General features: G+C 34.7%; 2 protein-coding genes across 5 annotated transcripts; both read right to left on the bottom strand.

The window, feature by feature from the left end:
• Positions 1–9059: 9059 nt before the first annotated feature.
• On the bottom strand, positions 9060–10654 carry LOC104890611 (LRR receptor-like serine/threonine-protein kinase ERECTA). Its single transcript, XM_010676162.3, has one exon. The coding sequence runs from the start codon at positions 10652–10654 to the stop codon at positions 9404–9406; it is 1251 nt and encodes a 416-aa protein (XP_010674464.3). The 3' UTR covers positions 9060–9403.
• LOC104888902 (hypothetical protein) lies at positions 9808–19691 on the bottom strand. 4 transcript variants are annotated; one of them, XM_010674018.4, is made up of 8 exons: positions 19326–19691; positions 16730–18649; positions 16587–16641; positions 16175–16323; positions 16002–16088; positions 14520–14648; positions 12012–12134; positions 9808–9947 (listed from the first exon to the last, which is right to left on the bottom strand). In XM_010674018.4, the coding sequence occupies exons 1-7, from the start codon at positions 19392–19394 to the stop codon at positions 12033–12035; spliced, it is 2511 nt and encodes an 836-aa protein (XP_010672320.1). In that variant the 5' UTR covers positions 19395–19691; the 3' UTR covers positions 9808–9947; positions 12012–12032. The 4 variants fall into 4 exon arrangements, with proteins under 4 accessions (XP_010672320.1, XP_019103964.1, XP_010672327.1 ...); XM_019248419.3 differs by lacking the exon at positions 9808–9947 and adding an exon at positions 10459–10599; XM_010674025.4 differs by lacking the exon at positions 9808–9947 and adding an exon at positions 10462–10602.
• Positions 19692–20855: the final 1164 nt, after the last annotated feature.

The following is a 20855-nucleotide window of genomic DNA, read 5'->3' as shown; positions in this document are numbered from 1 at the left end:
TGCCCACTGCCAATATCCTGCGCAGAGAATAGTGTGGAAAAGGGTATAATTGTAAATTCTTATATGGTTGGGATGAACTAGATTAGTTGTGGGTCCAAACTATATTTTATTGAAAATTAATTTGATATAATTGGAAGCAATTTAACTAGTGATTTAAATTTTTTGAGTGTACAACTAGGCTCAAGCTGAGTTGACTTGAGTTAATTAAGAGCTCAATCCATTTATCCATATATACCTTCTATAATTTCCTCCATGAAAGAATAATAGACAGTTCGCGTAATTGGTTGAAAGTTCTCCTTCCACCATTAAACAGGTGTACGGTTCTTGCTCTTTTTAAAGCGGGATCTCCAATCTTCTCCTCATTTTGCAAAAAGTCATCATCATGTCAAGCAATATTGAGTTCTGAGAGTTTGGTTTGATTGATCTCTAAGTCTGCCTATATAATTGAGGCATTGAAATATATTGAGAAAAACATTTTAGGATTAAGGGATTTGGATGGTTTTATCTCTTTTCATTTTTATTAATTTTACAAATACAAAGATACAAATTTTCATTTAATGGCTGACTCTCTATCTAAAAGGTTGTGGATTCAAACCTTATGATAATCCTTATGCATAAAACTGGAGTAACGTGATGAATAGGGTCTCCTAAAAGTATAAACCCACTTGATGTGCAATACTTTATAATATTTTTGTAATCATGTAAGATAGGTTCATTGAACATAATATAATAACTAGTATTAAGATCCGTACATAATACACGGGAGTATTTATTGTTTTATTACATATTTAAAGGGAGTTACATAATAACATTGACTTAACTTCCCATATTACACAAAATCATCATATAACATAAAGTATGAGTGGTGATGAACAAAAATTACAAATGAAATTTCCAAATCAATTTATATGTGTGCGAACACTTCCTTGTAAACTACATTTGGCGTGTTTGCATGCAAACAATGTTCTTCATCCAACAAAAGGATCTTGAGACCTTTTTTGCTCGTAACTCTGGAAACGACAACATAAAATTGTCCATGGCTAAAAACAGGTATTGGAAGATACATACCTACATGAGACATAGTTTGTCCTTGACTTTTATTTATAGTCACCGCAAAACAAATTATTAATTAAAGTAAATTGCCGTCTCTGAAATCTGATAGGAAATTTAGTGAACTCAAATGGGATTAGTGTCATTCTTGGAGTAAATATTTTTTTCTCCAACATTGCTTTCGAAAATAACATCGTGCATATTGCACGGGAAATGTTTTGTCTTATAAATTAAAGATTTTAAGAAGTTTGTCCTAAAAATCATGGTGGTGAATATTAACTTGTGATTTAAGATTTCATAATCATGTATTGAAAGGATGCCTTTGATTTTATATCAATGATAGTAGGGTTACATCACTTATTCATAAGAGTTATAGCGCGTAAAATTCATTCTCATTTCTCATGTAAGTATGCATTCTCCTATGAACCCACTTATATATATATATATATAAACGCAAAAGTCGAAATAGAGATAAGAACAAGAGGAAAGAATGGATTATCATCTATATGGCTATTAAATTTTGAAACATTATGTTGTTTTTTTTCCATTGTTTACTCGCATGGTTATAGTTCATTACATGTCTAGTTTTTAACCTCCTCAAATAAAAATTCAAGGTCTGTCACTGAATTCGGCATCATCTTCTATAGTTTCACTAATTATAGAATGCCAAGCTATGTAATTCCACCACAAAAACATTTTAATTAGCATTTCTATATATAGTCATAGTGTGCATGCACAACTTTCTAGCTTGTAGCCTAGTACTACTATTTAACAAGACCTTGTCTCTTAATTAATCACTCATCATATAACAAATATAGATACCTTGAAATCTTGTAAAGAACAAATCAAAACATATTGCAGCAACAACATACTAATCTCAAAAAAACATGGCGATGAACAAGATTGCAACATTTCTGTTGATCACTGTGCTTGTTATGGTGATGAAGCCGAAATCAACAACGACGTCGTTTGCGGCCGAGATCGATGAATCTGAATCAGTTAGCCAGAGAAAATGCAATGAACAATGTAAGTCAGAATGTTCAATAATGAAGAAATACACGCCAGAACAATGCAATGAAGCATGCACTAGTATATGCCAAAGGGAAGAGGTTGGGACCGAGTCACTTAGCGCAGGATTTGGTGCTCTTATTGGTGGATACTTTGGAGGAGGATTTAATTTTAGAGGAGCAGGGGCGTAAGAAGGCCATGGCCCCTGCTAATCCAAACGTACCTATAACATACGAGAAGTCCAAATAAAAAGAATAGGAATTCTAGTCAAATGATCCCTTACAAGTTACAAATAAAAAAAGAGAAGTATACTTAGCTTGGCCCTCCTCCTTAACAAAGTCTGGCTTCGCCCCTGTTAAAGCTTCGAGGGTGCTCCATTTACTTGTGTAAAGGGAGATGAGCTTTTTTTTTTTTTTTGAATTTATATTTATTGTGTTGGCTTTCCTATTATATATGCTTGATTTGTATGATTGATATTGAATGATGGCAGAACAATAATACAATAAACTGTATTTGCACTAGTATATGCCAAGCATGAATGATGCTCGATGATAACGTAATGGAATAAGTTTTTTTTTTCTTTATTGTTTTATTTCAGTACGTTGTAGTTTTTCATTGTATGTAATAAGCTCCTTGTATTTGAGACTTGGATGTAATTATTCTATGGAGAAGGACTCCTTTCCATAGGGTGTGCTCATGCACTATTGAAACTTCGCCCACCTAGTGGGGAAATACCCTATTTTAAATAGAAGCCATCTCCATTGTGATTTAGTTAATGAAATGAGACTCGCAATTATAAAAAAAAAAAGGAATGGAATTACTAATTGTACACAACAATATGTACACTATGCTGTAGACTAGTATTCTCTTATAACAAAGTGACTGGGTCTATTATAACAGCATATGGATCTTAACATTTCTAGTTGAGCTATATATAAATAGCTCTCTCTCACTTATAATAAAGACTATCTTAGAAATAATAAAAAATCTCTATTTGACATTTCTTTTCCTCTCTCTATTTTCTCTATTCAGTGTAATGGTTTCAAGCTTTGCTTGATAACATAACATTAATATTTCAAGAAATCAAGATAATAAAGGCTAAAATTGCAAATTTGATAGATGCCTCGCAGAATTTAAAACGAAGATGCATAAATATTTGCACATACCCCTATATGTATTTATGCTAGGAGGAATTTATAATTCCTTCGAGGAATAACAAATATTTACATCAAAAATTATTTGTACAATAAATAATAGAAAATACATTGAAAAAGATTCGACCCCGTGATCACAAACATATATACTAAAATGTCAACCACTAAACTATTGATATTTGATGTCATCAATTTAAAGTAAAATATTAATAGATGAAATATATAATTATCCGAGCTGTAGCTTGGGCCTCAAAACTAGTTTTAACATAAATTGAGATAAACTCAAGCCTACATTATTTAAACAAGCCCAATTGATTTCACTCTAACCAGAAATAATAATCTCTAGACATTTCGCACCAACCTAGTTGTTCCTTCTTTTCTCCTTTCTTTGTTTCCCTTCAAATGTCGAACTACATCAGACAATTGAAAAAAAAACTCGACAGTCTTACCGAATGGTTCAAAATAGTCACTAATTAAATGTACTTTCTCAAAAAAAAAAAAGTCATTAAATGTTACTGATCTATCAGTAAATGGATTAAAAAAGTGAATACTGAATGGGTTAAACTAGTCTCTACATATATTAAACTAATCACTATATTCTGAAAAGGTAATGCATTCTCTGATTAATATTCAGCTTGGATAGTTGCCTAATTTTGAATTATAAGTAGCTAGACGGTCTCTTAATACCAATGTATTTTTTATAATGGCAATACGATAAATAATGTTAGTTATAAAAAAAAGTACCATAAAAGGTATAAAAAAAAAAGTAAACTTAATATGAATGTTTCATAATAAATGACAAATGATAATTACATACTCCAATTACTAATGTTTTATATAAAATGATAAATGTACATTTTGCTCATTCTAAAAAAAAAATACTCATTTTTCAATTTTTTTTTTCATTCTATTTTTTTCCTCAATTTATGTTTTTGTCCATTATAAGAAACTTTTGCTCAGTTTGAGAAACTTTTTCTCATTTTACAATTTTTTGTTAATTGTATGTTTTTGCTCATTCTAAAAAAAATTCGCTTATTTTATATTTATATTTTCAGCATAAGAAATGATTTTCATGTTATCATGTAGTATATATATATAGAGAGAGATAAAGAGAAATAGGGGGAAGGATCCAATAAAAAGTTTCTTAAAATGAGAAGGACAAATGTGCATATTTTTTAACTAAATATACATAATTTCACTTTTAGAATTGTAAGTACTTTTTTTTTAAAAAAAAAGATGCAAATTCAGTTAAAAAAAAAAGACGCACATTTAGTTTAAAAAATCGGGTGTGTTATATATAGCAAAAAAAGGCTAAATACTAACCTACCCTTTGGGGGGTCATCTATGACAAATGACCCCCTTTTGGTGGTGTCATCTATGACAAATGATCTCGCTTTGGGAGGGTCATCTATGACAAATGACCCCCTTATATGGGAATCATCTATGACAAATGAGCCCCTTATAGGAGGGTCAAATGACCCCACTATACTACATATAATCGTAACCCGGAAAATAAAAAATATGACCTACCAACTTTTCTAACTAGTCGTTGCACCCATTTTAAAACACGCACAAGAAATACAGAGGTAGAGACCTCTTGTATTTCTCATCTTGATTCGTCCTTTCAAGTCCCATCCCACAACAAATAATGTAGAAGACTTTAATTTTTTTAGGCTTGTGTGCACAAGTACTTATGGTAATGTATTTTATCCTCAATTAGACCTTGATCACGTAATTGGTACGATATAACTAAATGTCACCCTTTTTTTTTAATTAATAGTTATACTTTGTCTTTAAAAATCTCAGACTATTTATTTCACTCTGCTAATTTGTGATTGGCATGACGTAGATCTTTGATGGCTAATTGCTTGTACATAGGGGTGATAATGAGCCTGATAAGCTCGCGAACAGCTCTGGCTCGGCTCGGTCAAAGCTCAGCTCGTTGAAGCTCGGCTTGAGCTCGGGCTTGTCTCGAGACTTAAACGAGCCGAGCCGAGCTAGGCAAAGCTCGGCTCGTAAAGCTCGTGAACAGCTCGATTATTATTTTATACTAAAAAATATACTTCCTCCGTTCTGTTTTAAATGAAACATTGTGCAAAATGACACTATTCCTTGATCAATTTTGACTCCAATTTATCGCCATTATATAAAGAAAAACATAGTCAAGTGGGATCTTGTTAGATTCGTCTCGATGCATACTATCAAATTATAACTTTTTTATATTTTTTACGTGTGCACAATTAAAGATATTAATGATTAAAGAAGCGTGTTGGGTTGCGTGAAAAAGCAAACGTTTCATTTAAAACAGAACGGAGGAAGTATTTTATATTAAAAAATATTTTATCTTAAAAAATTGTTTATATATTAAAAAATTATATATATATTAGAAATTATATTAAGTATTTCTTTGAAGATATTAACTAAAGTATATAATAGAAGAAAAATAAAAAGAAAAGGTAAAAAAAATTAAAAAGAAAAAGAAAACAAAAAAGATAGAGAAGAGTCTAGCCTAAACGAGCTCACGAGCTGAGTCTAATCGAGCTCACGAGCCGAGCTTGAGCCTAATCGAGCTCACGAGCCGAGCTCGAGCCACAAATTCTTATCACGAGCTCGAGCCAAGCCGAGCCTAGTGCTATTCGGGCTCGGCTCGCTCGATAAGCACCCCTACTTGTACGTATTGTAACATACTTTTATTAATTTTTTATTCTATGATACCAACATGTATATTTTTGTTAAATCAAATATGCAACGTATATCACGCTTAATCAAATAACATTCGATATTAGTGTGGTTTTCTATTTTTTGGTTTTTTAATTTTCAAAGTTATATGATATATGTCCTATAATGAATAAAAAATTAGTTAAATTTATTGAAAACATGATATTTTGAAAACTAACAACTAAAAAGTGAAAATCACTTTTTCTAGTTTCCTATTTTTGGTTTTTAGTTTAAAAAAAAAAACTGAAACTGAAAACAGAAAATGATAACGAATCGGCCCAAATGATTTAGATTTGGTTTTATTTTAATACTCCCTCTAGACTTTATTAGTTTACCCTTTTCTTTGGGGCACATTTGTCGAGACACAAATTTGAACCTTAATATCTCTAATTTTTGTTAAGCAAAAATTACAAAAAGTTGATATTTGGATAATACATATTGAGACAAATCCAACAAGATATCACATTACTATATTTTTTCTTAAATATATACAAATTACAAGAGATAGTCAAAGTCATATATGTGAATAGTGTCAAAAATTAAAACAGGTAAATTAATGAAGACAGGAAGTAGTAAGCAAAATTAAAGTACATTGGTCAATTTCAAAGAAAGGAAGTGACAACAAGCTTTTCATCCACATAGACAATTTTAGAAATTCTATTTCTTTCAAAGGTGGTTAGTCACTCATTCTCCCTCCTTGTTCTCTCTTTCCTCCATTCAAAATCCTTGGTGCAAATCATCCTTTCCTGAGTTATTTATTTTGAGTAAGAATTATCTTCCCTAATTAAATAAACTACCAAATTCTAATAAGAGGATGTCAAACTAGGTGCGTGCATTAATAACAAACATTAAAGATTTTGAGGCTTTGAGCAGCACCAATCAATTAGTGCCTTTCTTTTCTTTATATTTAGTCGTATCAAAATCTTTGCTAGCCTTAAATCTTGCCCATATTTTCTCTAAAATATTGCACCAAAAAAACAAAATAATTTCTCTAAACACCAAAAGTACGCAATTGATTGAAGCCTGAATTTATAAGTCTATAAATTGAGAAGAAACAAGGAAAATTTTAGAACATTATTCATCCCTTTCACCAAGAAAAGTTCTCCCATATTATATATAAACAATATATTGAAGCACCAAGAAGCTATATAAGATAATTAGTTTTTATATCAATACAAATATTAATAAAACCCATCACTTAAATGGCGTCAAAATCGATTGTGTCATTACTCTTGATCACCATGATTGTTATGACTACAATGCCAAAGACATATGGTACGTTTGAACCATGCAAGACAGAATGTCATAAACAGTGTTTGAATGTGAAGGAATTCAAGTCCAAATTTTGTGGCCAAACATGTAGTCTAGTATGCAAAAATGGTGGTGGAAGTGGTGGTAATTTTGCTAATCTTTTTGGCGGAGGATTCTCTACAGGAGGTCAATAAGATCGTTTTCATTCATTACTCCTTTCGTTTCAAAGTAACTATTACATTTTTTTTCCTAGGCTGTTTTAGTTTATATATGTTAAATTAGAGTCGGAAAAGATATGTCTTCTTTAATGGTTGGACCTTGATCATTTGACCAAATGTCTCGTGGTTAGATTAGTAACTCTCAATGTATTTTGTTTAATTTAATTTGAAGATATTTTTTTTTCAACTTTTAGCATTTAAGAATTTTTGTACTCCATAACTTTTATTAATAAATCAGTAAAATACTTTTACTTTTCAAAAAAATGTAATGCTTTTTAACTAATACTTGGTCTGTCCACATCACATGAAGAAAGATGCAAAGTCATCAAATTATAATCATGCTATAAATGAAGCATTGCGTGTCTGCGTTCTGTCCAACTTATCTCAACTTATATAAGATCTTATAAGTTTATATGAAATCAAATAAAATAAGATAAAATGATATGTTAACTTATCTTCACTCATTTTTGAAAAAGATAAGATAAGATCTTATAAAATTTTATAAAATAAGATAAGATAATACAAAATAAAGTTGCACCATAGTATGAGTTTATTTAATTAGGAGAGTGATAGATAAGATTAATAATATATGTTGTATGATACGAGTAGTTAGTTGTTTACGTATTTAAGTGCATATTATAATAAAGGAGGGTCCCCCCATTTGGCCATTTTCATATAATATTAGAGTTGTTCTGTATACTATTACATCAAAGTATATATTTGTTTTATCATTTACAATTATCAACAATGATTATGAGCCTTTATTTTCTCGTTACTTGATCTGATTGTAAAAAAAAATAAAATTATTTTAGATCTACATTTTGTAGATTTTATTTAATTGAATATGCCACTAATTACAATTATATTTAAGTATGTGAAGTCGAGGAAAACAACACCTGACATAGATATCCAAAATACTAGCCCTTTTACTAACACACCAGGAAAGTTGGTGTATCTGCATATTTTAACAAAACAAATATTTATCTGACAATTTTGTTTAGAATAACAAAAGTGCGCAAGTTTGGGTGTGTGGAAGGTGAGCAGTATAAGTCGTATGGTTGCAGCTTGTGTTAAAGTTGGTTCACGAATTTCCGTAAGTGAAAAAAAGAAAGGTGGAGGTGTCGAAGAGTGGGAATAGGGTTGGACGCAGCTGAGCTTGGGTGTGGAAAAGGTGAGCATAAATGCTGCACAAGCAGTTCAAAGAGCTATAGGCATTTGGAATTTTGGATGCCGTGTTTAAAATTCCGACAGGGACGTGGTTGCATTAGGGGTGAAGCATGCGACACAATGGGCACATTCTGAAGTGGGGGGAGGCGATAGCCATTTTAATGAAATTACTCTTGCTTGGCTACGAGAGTACAATAACTAAAAGTGACTCTTTTAACTGTAATTTGGAAGATCGGAGAAGTGTGAATTTTATTATATCCAACATCTTTAAGTTAGCTTTACTTTCAATTTTTGTGCTTAATCCCATATGAAGAGGGAGGGAAAGTGACTCTTTTGTAGCTATTAGGCTGGCAAAAGAGGCTACAAATCTTCCTGATGTGTGTATGTTTTGAAAACTTCCCAAATTTCGCGTGCGATTTGGCGAGTGGGGATATGTTCTGTAATCTGCAAAATCAATAATAGTCTTTTTTCTGCTGTTGCCATCAAAAAAGGGTCAAGAGCTAAATTACGTATTCATATCACTAGCAAAGTAGTACAAATTAACAAGACTCCGCAATCTTATATGGGAGCTAATGCATTAAATTAAAGAACCTAGTGAGTCCTAGGCATAATATAATATGCATTTTTGCTACTTAATTTTTTCTCTCTTAGGTCTATTGTAGAATTTCAAAACCCACTATAAACCCTTACCAAATTTATTTCTCTTTTCTTTAAACATCATCAGATTTATATTGCTGATCTGATAAAGGTAAACTTACCAAAAGTGACGCATGATCATATATATATATAGTACATACATATATGATATATGCATCTCATGATCACCAAACTGAACTTCTAGGGAATAGTATGCCTTAAACTCTTGCACTGAATAAGTGATTTCTGCTCACCACCTTGACAAAAGAAGAAAGTATCAGGACAAGTATACAGGCAATTATCCACCAAGCTCACTTTAGCCGAACCAGGCTCGACACGCTTCAACGGGTCCGGTATCGGTCCGAACAAGTAATTTCCACCAAGCAAAAGCCGCTGCAACGACGCCGTTCTAACCTTGAAGGCATACCCTGAGGGTATCATCCCAGTAAACCTGTTATGCTCTAATGACAATGCAGAGAGATTAGGCAACTCAGCCAAGAATTTTGGCAACAACCCATTAATCTTGTTGTAGCTGAGATCAACAGCCACCATTTTTCTTCCTCTTCTAACATTACCACTCGGCGATATGACGGCTGAGAACTGATTATGAGAGAAACTTAGCTGCTGAAGTGATGGGTGCTCAAAAATTTCCCCTGTAATTGCACCAACTAGCTCATTGTAGCTAAGATCTAAGACTTCGAGATATCTCATGTGTAAAAATTGTCTGGGCATTTCCCCTTTCAAGCTGTTGTTCCGCATTGAGAAAGAAATGAGGGAAATAGGGAGAGAAAGTGGGTTAGTACCAATAGAAGATATGTTATTATTACTTGCATCTAAGCTGTTCAAGTTACTAAGAGAACCCAGAAAGGGAAATTCACCAGAGAGTTGATTCTGTTGGATTGCAAAGTTTTTCAGGTGACTCAGTTTGTTCAAACTCGGAGGGATTGACCCACTGAGTTTATTGTCATCTAAATAGAGCTCTTCAAGGTAAGGGAGAGAACCAATAGAGGTGGGGATGGAGAGAGAAAACGAGTTCCTCGAGAGGCTGAGTTGACGAAGACGAATCAGGTTGGAGAGAGATTCAGGCAGTGAGCCAGAGAGTGAGTTACCAGAGAGGTCAAGTGTGTGGAGATAAGGGAGTAACCATGTAATATTGGTGAGTTCACCAGAGTAACCCGCTGAGTCGAGGGCAATCTCGGTGACTCGACTCAGTCCTGCAAGACTGAAGTCACACCTGATTCCACAGGTGAAACGTGCACTGAAAATGTGATCACAGGGATCAACTGAAAAATCCCAGGAACTAAGACATGATCCCATTGTTATCGATTTCCGTTCGATTGATCGCTTCAAATTCTTCAACGCCTCTACATCTCTCGGATGTGTTATTGAATCAACAACTACTAAACACAAGAGACATGAAAATGCACTAATCAGGACATGCAGCTGCTTCATTTTTAGCATATTTGAAGTATGTTTCTTGGATCTCAGTGTGGAAGTGAAAAAACAGCAGTAGTAGTGCTAGTACTTAAAAAGGTGACATAAGAGAAAGATCAGGTAGTTGAGCCGTACAAATTAATCTGACTAAAAGATAATTAAGTAAACAATTCAAATCAATATTTTCAGTGTTCTAGGATCTTGATTTAAAGTCTTCATTAAAAATAATTAGTGGTCAAGCAGTATTGGTCGGTAGTGTTGGCAGTAGGAAGTGAACCATGGTTAAGGTTCCATTATGAGTAGTAAAGTCGAGTTGGGAAATGAAATATAGTAATGGACTGACCCTGTGCAGGTATGCCATAGGGATTGAGAACTTTGAATATTGTTTATGGATTTCATGCATAAGGTTTTGCTTACCCAAGAACAGTGCTATAGATTCTTTTATTACATGTGTCAGCAGTTATAGGGATAAGGCCAAAACTTTAGATTCTCATTGAGGATTTACTGACTGTTATTTTTCCCAACTGTTATTGACATCTCTCTATGTAGTTTCGTTGTTTAACAACTGTTAGGTGACTAATAATCAGTTCTTATTAGGGTTTTTTTTATGTTTGATGAAGCCTTGTCAAGAACAAGATAGGATTTCATTTAAAAGGAAGTCCAGAGTCCGGAACTCCTTTTGGGAAGAAACGCTCTTTTACCCATCTCAGCAGTGAACGAGTTTGGGCCCTAAATTTAAGGTTATCTTCCCGAACATTTGACCAATTTGGCTTCTGCTTCAACTCTTTACCATGATACACTTACTATTCTATTAACATTAAAATGTAGCAATAGGCTTTGTAGATACCGGCCCAATGTTTTTAGGTTCGGTCCATGAGGTACGATATGCCCAAGAACTTGATCCAGTCCCTCCCAAGGTTATATCACCTCTACCCCATTCCCCATCTGGTATTGTAAAAAGTTTATTAAGAAACCAAGAAGTTTTACGTGCCTATCTTACTGTTGTCGCATTATGTGATTCCCAGGTATATATATAACAAGAGTTTTGTGTTTGATAAGTCAGAATTTAAAAGGTGAAATATCTTATATTCACCCTGAGGAAAGCTTCATGATATTACTAATAAAACAGGACTATAATTGTCGTGTTCAAATATAACCACCATCAAGGACTCAATCACGGCAGTAGTAGCAAAGGGAAGGCTTTGAACGGAGACAATGAATCTTTTGATAATCATCCTACTATGTCAAGTTAAGCATTCGATTTACAGGCCTACTTCTAAAATAGAAAAACCTATATCTAAGCAGTCAGCAGGGTAGATACAAAGAGCTAAGACCTAAACCATATAAAACCAAGAAAGTGCAGTAAAACAAGCACCTCCAGTGGTTATCCAGCCCTTCAATTGTTGAGCCTTTTGTCCTCCAGCTTTCGGGCAGCATTATCCAAATATTGTTTAATGCGAGCCTGATTTGTTTCGAATATGAACGGCATACCCCTAATCTGCAGAGAGATCCAAAACTAGTGCTCAGATTGCAATCTGTAACATCTGAAACTACACTACTAGTACTAAAACTGATGAAACATGAAAGCATAGTAGAAAAAAACAAGAGATGAAAAGAAACAAGAATGAAAGGAGAAGATGCAATTAATGTCAGGACATCTAATCAATTATAATGTATCTACCTTCTATGAATGTTGTCACTTACCCAATAAACAGTTCCCAAACAACCTCAATTTTAGCTTCACACCCCTTCCCGTCAACTTCCTTCTATTAGATATTGGCTTGCTTAACCATATGATATAGCGGGATAGGGCGTAATGAAATTTCCAATTAGGCCAGGAAAAGGAGAGAGTGGGAGGGGGGGTGATTAGTGCAAAAATTAGTACAGCAAACTTATGATGAACCTCAAAGAAGTAGGAAGAGTGATGTAGTGATAATGAATGGGCGAGTGTGACGATGGTCCTGTGACGGTACAGTGTACACATTTCCATTACCTTAAGGAATTGGATACACAAAGAAGGGGGAAGGGTTCATTTCAGATGAATAACATTAGACGTAGTTATAGAATGAGGAAGCTAGAATTCTATATCTACATCAGGATCCATTTCCTATACCCCAAAAAATAAACCAGATCCCTATTTCTATACCCCATAAAGTAATGGCAAAATGCATAATTCTTCTTTCTAATTTGTAAACTTCAATGTCATTGAAATATACAGATCTCTTAGCACAAACTAATGTCCTCACTAAGTTAAATATCAGAACTTAATAACGCATTCATTCCATCTATAAGATAAATATGTTTCATACATCAAGATCCCTAGCTACTTACAATGCAATTAGAGTTTCTAGAACCTACCCAAAAAATGCCACTATAAAAATGAAATTTTAAGTAGAGTCGGGTTTGAGATCAGATAGGGATACCCAACATTCAGTAACAGTTGGATTGAGACTTTGAGTCAAAGTCGGATACAACCAAATCAAATATGAGTCAAAATAATAAAAAAAAAAACCTATCCTCCTCCTCTCCCTTCTCTCCTCTTCCTCCTAAAACCCTAATCCTTTTCTTCTAAATCGTGGCTGTCAATTGTCATCATCCTTTCGGTGGTGGTAAGCCCCAATTCTTCTTTTTTCTTCTAGTTTTTATTGCTTTTGTTATTAATAATCCCCCATTCCCTCTATTTTTTAAGAGTTTTCTATCCAATTTTTGGGTTCTTCCTCTCTTTTTATGGGAGTTTGAAGTTTGGAGTTTGGTTTTATTCTCTTCCCACATGGAAGTTTAAGAAATGGTAAGGGAATTTGTTAGTATTGGTTGAAATACCATCAACATAAAGGTATTGAAAATTCGAATGCGGTAAACATGGATAAATCAAGAATTTTCTTCCCTAAACTATGTCAGAATAATAGACTTCCCCATCAATAGCTGCTTGATTCAGCAACTACAAGGTGGATAAGTTGTGTTGCTGAATCTGGTTTAGTGTAGTTTATTCGAAGACATATTTGATTTGATCTTGTCTCCTCATATCTTGTTTTCCTTTAATACTTATTATAGCTGTTGTTTGGCCTTCAATTAATAATTTTTTCTTTAAAAAAAAAGGTATGAGTCAAAATCAGGTCTAGCTAATTTCAGTTATGTTCCAGTTCTCATCAGCTATGCAGCTCAGAAATCGCCCAAACTTATGTTCCCCCGTTTCCAAGACGTTCAGTTCCCTAAATCCCAGTCGATTACTTGCTGATTAAGCCGGATATGGCTAAAACCTTAGGTTTTCCCCATTCCATATGTTCTCAATTCCAAAACCACATCCGTTCCCATTCTATATAGCTTATCAAAGTCTATCAAGTTTCGGAGTCAAGAACCACTATCTATAATTTGGTGAAAATCAGATTCCATTTCAAGATACACAATCAAGTAATTAGGTCCATGTTAGCTTTGCCATGTTCACTCATAGCATTTGCCATAAATGTTTAAGAAAATTGCAAGTGGTGTAAAGGTGCCTAAAAATATAGTCTCTATCTCAAACCCTCTCTTCGCATAGCACTATATTACACTCCTTCCCCCATCCAAAAGAGGAAAGAGAGAAAGAGGCATATAGAAAACATGATATCATAAAAAGCAAGCATGGAGGTACATTTGCTTCATCTACAGACAACTTTGTGTCATTAAACCAGAGGGTTCAAAGTCTCATCCACGACGAACTGCACCTAATGTGTATAAACATAAGAGTACACATCACAGATAAGAAAGAAATAGTGAAACTCTTAAGTGCATAATGGACCGCAACTAAGTGAACAAATGTGTACAAACATAAGAGTACACATTACAGATAAAAAAAGAAATAGCAAAACTCTTAAGTGCACACTATTAACAATGCAGAGTTAAATACCTCAACCAAGCAATTTGAGAGTAGAATAAGACTTTGTCCTGGGAAAATTTCCTTGCTATTCACATAGATTGAACATTTGCCAGTGTTCTTTATATTAAAAGCTCCATCTTTGTCCATCTTTATAATTGCCTGGGTCATAAGCAAATCAACAATCACTATCATGAGGTACTTCAAGGAAAAGAGTTTAGTACATGAAAAAGAAATAAGAAAAAAAACATGATGCCTGATCAGACACGCAACTCATCACAGTCTTACTAACATCTGAAGTTTCAAAGATCAAGTACGAAATTTAAAAGAGCAAAAGTATCAGATTCTGCACTGGACTTCAGCTGAAGGTGGATTCACAAGCTTTGATCAGGAGATTTGTTTCATTCCATTTTGTCTATACTCTTCATATACGTTATTCAGCATTTATTCAGATCACCAAAATCCAAAGAATAAAGAGGGAACAACATCTTGTGCATGAGCTACAAGTCTATACTAGCACACCAGCAAGACAACTCCCCACCCCCCCTTTCACCCCAAAAAAAGATAAGGGAAGAATTGTAATGCAGGAAGTGACTTCTAGAAACTGCAAAAAGTAACCTAGGAAAACCAACTAGTTAGATGAGAAAGGGTTGGAAAGTAAATTAGTAGAGACCAAAACCTGAAGAGATACTTTATTACCTCTGCATCACTCAGAGACCAAGACAAAAACTGCTAAATAGAAAATACAGTCTAAGTAACAATATACCACTTTGGAACTTATTCATTGAAGCACTAGTTCTGCAGCACATGAAAAATCTAAAAAAAATATGATAACTATATATTGGAGTACGATCCCAAACTTTGGATAAAGATATCCACATCAAAGCAGAAAAGGGAGAGGGGAGAAAACTAGGAGAAGAAAATTTCCACAGGTCTTGGATAAAGTGATAACTATTGGATAGAGTATGAGAACAGAAAGACCAATTCGAAAATGAACTATTGGTTCTAAACCATCTCTGGTGACTAATTAGCATTTTCTTATGCATTCATGATAAATCCCAAAAAAGTTCCCAATGTATATGTCGGTCTTAAATTGTACCCCAATTCACAAAGCATCAGTACACAGGGCCACAACCATCAGTTCACAGAGTCACCATCCCATCAAAAATGATAATTTGGTTTAACCAACTTTTCTCTCTAGCAATTCGCTTTTGCATAAAGTTAATGACTCTTTTGGGGAAGTATAACATAGTTTGCTATATAATTCACCTTTTCAGTTCGCGGTTCTTCCAAAATGGGCCAAAAAGAAAAACCAAAACTGACTATAATTCGCTTTTTCGGTTTACAATTCAGGGGAAGATTAGGGAAATATGTTACACTTTTGCCCAAAAGTTAGCCATTTTCTATACTAGGAACGCGCAAACAGTAAAAGAAAAAAATTGCAATCAGCCAATAAGAAAGATACAGGCTTGAGGAAAAAGTCTCTAAAATACGAAGTGGCACAAGATATATTACCTGTCGCCTTGATATCTTATTTGCACGGCCTTCTCTTCCCAGGTCAACATCAACAGAAACATCATCTGTCGCTCGCCCTAGCAATACCTAAGTAAATCAAGCAGGATATGAGATTGAGAGAAGTCAACAAGATACAACAAAGAATGAAAACCACAAGGCGAGCACTGAACTACCTCAGGTTTCTTAAGGTAGTGCTTTGAATGCCGGCCATATAAAATAGCAAATGCCCCATGTGATGCTATGGATCTCTGCATATAAGAATGAGCATTCTGCTCCAACCTTATGATTGCCCTCTTAACATCCTCGTTCTGATATTTCGCAACTGAACATAGAGAGAAGAGAAACATCTTAAAAGACTTCCCTGAAAATCCAGCAAAGTTTCTAACAATGATCTCAAAGATAAGAAGACCATTATGACGACAGCTTAATGATGAGTAACATATTGCAAGACAACTAAATGACCTATGCAACAGAACAACTCGGTACCAATTTGCTATAAAGTTCAGTATTTGAGAAAAAATAAATAGATAAAAAAGAAAAGTTGGCAATACAACTGCAGAAGCAAAAGATTCCAGCAAAGAATACCTTCTCTACTACAGAAAAGATCCTGATCTTCTGGACCCAAGTCCATATCAAGTATCTGGCATAAAGAAGCAATTAATCAGAAAAGCAATTCGAATTGAATTTTGATGCAATAGTTACCAGCACTAACAGAATCCAAACAGTACCATTGATTCAATATCAGAAAAATAAGGAATGTCAGTATCACTTTCAGAAAATTGCTCCTCGGGGTCAGACAATAATGGCTCCCCCATACCGTCCATAGATCCCAACTCCTGATTTCTAAGGGCTGATGATGTCTGTGCTTCCTGATTCATTCCCCCAACAGAAGTATGTAGATGGCCTATATCTGCAATTAGACCTTGTTTCTCAGCAACACTACAGCCATGCTGTCTAGCCAATGGAAGTTCTGAAGGTTCCTTCTTCACTGCCAGACCGCTTTGACATGAACCTCCATAGGAACTCCTCGGGCCATTCAGCGTTTCAGCTCTAGATTTCTCAAATTTAACCCCAAACTCATCAGCTGCACGATTCAATCCCACATCTGGACCACGCGTCTGGGATGCTGGATGTGATTCTGCAAGCCGTTTCTGTTCTCTCTTTAATGTGCCAAGACCTCTTGCAGTGGATTGTGTGCCTGTTGTATCCTTACCATGTACTGATGAGTTATTGGCCTCGCTGTGTGTTCTTCTATTGGTAGATGCTGGTCGTGGTCTACTAGGAAAAATGATATCATCATTACATGGAATTTCTGGATCCTCAGTGTTCAATGTGCAGACAATAACACCATTACAATATTCTGGAAACTCGGAGTTGGCACATGCAGTAGGTGTACGCACTTGAGTGTCTGAACAATTTTGAAGATTATTGTCGCCCAAGTGAGGGTCACCAGCGTCATTCTTTTCCTTCTTTTCCTCTAGACCTGTACTGCTCGAGATATCAATATATACATCTGTATCAGCTGGCTGTTTTGCTTCTAGCACATTGGGTAATCTATCTTCATTAATGTCATTAGGGGAGTCCAACAAGAGTGAACTAAGACCCTCAAAATATGTCTTATCAATAACACCCTTTTCACCATCAATACTAAGCATCTCATCGTCACTTGAGAAATTAAAAAGCGAGTCGGTCAACTCTGCAAAATATACCTCCGCACAACCTGTCGAATTTTTAAAGTCATCACATCGCATTTGATTGATTAACTCAGGATCTCTGCGCATAACATCATAGTCAGATGTTCCTCCAGCATTGCCACCATCTGGAATAACAAAAGGTTCTCCTGTTTGTGCATTCTTCCCCCTAATGCCAACATCATCAGGCATTTCTGGCACTGATATACCCTCAATTGTTTTCCAATCAGGCAATGCAGGCGGAGGAGATGTATATTGCAAATGCCGAAATGAATTTTCACAATCAGAAATATTTGGATTAAAGATTGTGGTTCCTTCAAAACCAGAGCACATGATGTTTTTACTATGACATACAGAATTTTCTTCAATTCCAGTCGCTTCAAACATATTATGACCAGGATGTTCTTTTATATCCATGTTATCCACTAGCATAGTGTTTTGATCTTCAAGTGTATTATGTTGATCAATTGGAAATTCACTAACACCACAAGGCTGAGCACCATTCGACATGACTTGAGGAAAAACATGATGTAAATCAAAATCACCATGCTCAAGCCCAAAATGACTAGCCATCGGATCTCCAAGCATATTGTCTGGGACAGGAGCTTCCGCCCCACTCATAAAACAATTGTCACCAGGCGCCACAAGAAAACTAATATCACCATGCTTAAGGGGATCATTGCATACTCTTTTCCTCATAGCATAATAAGATTTACGGACACTTTCAGCCCTCCTCTTCCCATGGGCACTTTTACTCCCTTTTGAATGGTCAGCTCTGTTAGATTTTGATGCAAGATTAGGTGCTGCACGTTCTAACTCTACCATTTGTTCAGCCGCTCTTGTCGATATAATAGGATCATATAGGAGTGCAAGCCATCTATCTTGCAGTTCCTTGATAGTAAATCGTCGTGAAAACTGCACTGCACCCTTAGCTAGTGACTCCAACGAAGCACCAGCCTGAAATTGCAGAGAACACATACTTGTGTAAATTGTAATCAATATAAAAACATTCATAACAGGCCGCAGGTATTCAAAGAGACTGCAATCATTCATTCGCTGTCACTGATAAACATACACATAGATCATATGTTCCCTATAATTTTTGTATATCCTAATAACTATACCCTAAAAGCAAATCAATAACAGACTTTTCCATAAAATGTTATTACCAGTGACAAAAACCACCTTCAGAGACATCACAAAACTATAAAATCAAATCAATAACAAGTTTTTCTCACCATATATTCTCAACTCGCTCATTTTTAAAAAAAAAAAAAAGACTTAAACCCTAAACCCTAATCACAACTCCGAATCCTCAAAATTCTCACACAACATCAATTCAATGCGATCACTCTCAAAATTCATAAACTCACAAAATTTTTCCGAGAACAACACATCTCAAAAGCACAACCAATTCAAAAATCAAATCAGCCAACAAAAATTTCAATTTTACATAACACCAAAATAAATAAAAATTATCCTTGCAGCTAAACAACTCTCAAAAATCACAAAAAAAGATCCAGTAGCAGAAAATTGAAAAGATTCAAAAAGAAGAAGAAATCACAATCAAACGAACGAAAAATTACAACAAATTTCGACCAAAAAAAAAATTAAAATAAAATATTTATTTTACCTCGATAGCATTTTTGAGCAAGAGGTCATCTTCAGGAATCCATGGAGTAGGAAGAGCAAGAGCTCCCATACTCTCTCTCTTAAACCTCCTTCAATGGAGGTTTTTTCGCGGGGTTTAATAAGTCGAAGAGTGAAGAAGAAAAAAAATCCCCAAAAATTTTTAGAGTGAGAAAACCGAAAACGAGAGAGGAGGCGGAGGAGAGAGAAAAAAAGAATTAGTCACGGGTGAAGTTTCGAAACGGTGGAGGAAATTGATGATTCCGGAAACGGGGTACCGGAATTGAGGAGAGAGGGAGTGTAGTTAGTGTTACTGTACACGTGCTCAATATTAATATTAGGGAGAAAAACAAGTTGTATTAGTATTTGTAATTCCCTTGTTTTAAGGGAGAGTAAAGTGGGAAACAGGTGGACCAAGTCTTGTTTCCTTGAATTGATACCAATAATAGTAATTTGTTTGGGGAATGATTTTTCTTTTTCATGTAGATTTTGGGCATTGATTTTGAAAAAGTTTTTTTTTTTTTTTTTGACAGGAAGAAAATTATTTCATTTATAAGGGATAGTCAAACGGCACTTACAATCAATTCCTGAAAAATCAAAAATTTCAACATAAGTATATAACACCTTAGAACTAGATACATCGCAAATTTGATGAAAAATAGCCTTAATAAAAAACTTCATCTAAAGCAATACAATCTGTGAGTTCGCCCTGATTCGGCTTAACTTCCGCTGATGCATAGTCGTTTGGGTGAAAATACTTCCATGGTCTTCTAGATTCTTACGGAGAATAGTGATTGTTAGATTTTGAAAAAGTTTATTAATTAAAGGAAATCGATATATTTGTTAATTTTTTATGATTATTTTTAGGGTCTGTTCTCCCCAGCTTATTTTCAGTTCAGTTCAGTTCAATTCAGTTCAATTCAGTTCAGTTCAGATCAGTTCAGTTCAGACCAGTTCAGTTCAGACCAGCTCTTGACAATACTTTTACTCTCACATATCACTATTCATTTCAGTTCAATTCAGTTCAGTTCAGATCAGATCAGTTCAATTCAGTTCAGTTCAGTTCAGCTGTTTTATGCCGAAGAGAACAGACCCTTAGTAGATAGTTGACTGTGAGTATATCTCTGAATGTGGTAGATGACGTTTACATATTGGTGCAACAAAATATGTTAATTTTTATATTATATGAAAATGGGTCTGGGTAACCCAATAAGGAGGAGGAGAATTTAGTTCATTTACAAGTTAGGAGGTTCCATCCTAAAACCAATTGGTGATAGGAGGCGTAACTCTTAATCTTATAAAGTGGTTTATTCTCTCCTCTTTCTCCAATGTGGGACACTCACAAGTGGGCATTTCATGGGTTTCAACACACCCCCTCACTTGTGAGTGTCCTTGGAAATTCAGAGCTAACCGAAAAGGTCAGAACAATAATCCTCTCAGGGGCTGGACATCCTATCGAGGTAAATCCTTATCCAGTAGCGATCAAATACCCAGTTTAGACAAGACCCGCAACCCGGGCTCTGATACCATGTTA

Source organism: Beta vulgaris, chromosome 1 (genome assembly GCF_026745355.1).
Source record: "Beta vulgaris subsp. vulgaris cultivar EL10 chromosome 1, EL10.2, whole genome shotgun sequence".
Lineage (NCBI taxonomy): Eukaryota > Viridiplantae > Streptophyta > Magnoliopsida > Caryophyllales > Amaranthaceae > Beta > Beta vulgaris.
This window is presented reverse-complemented; position numbering and strand designations above follow the sequence as displayed.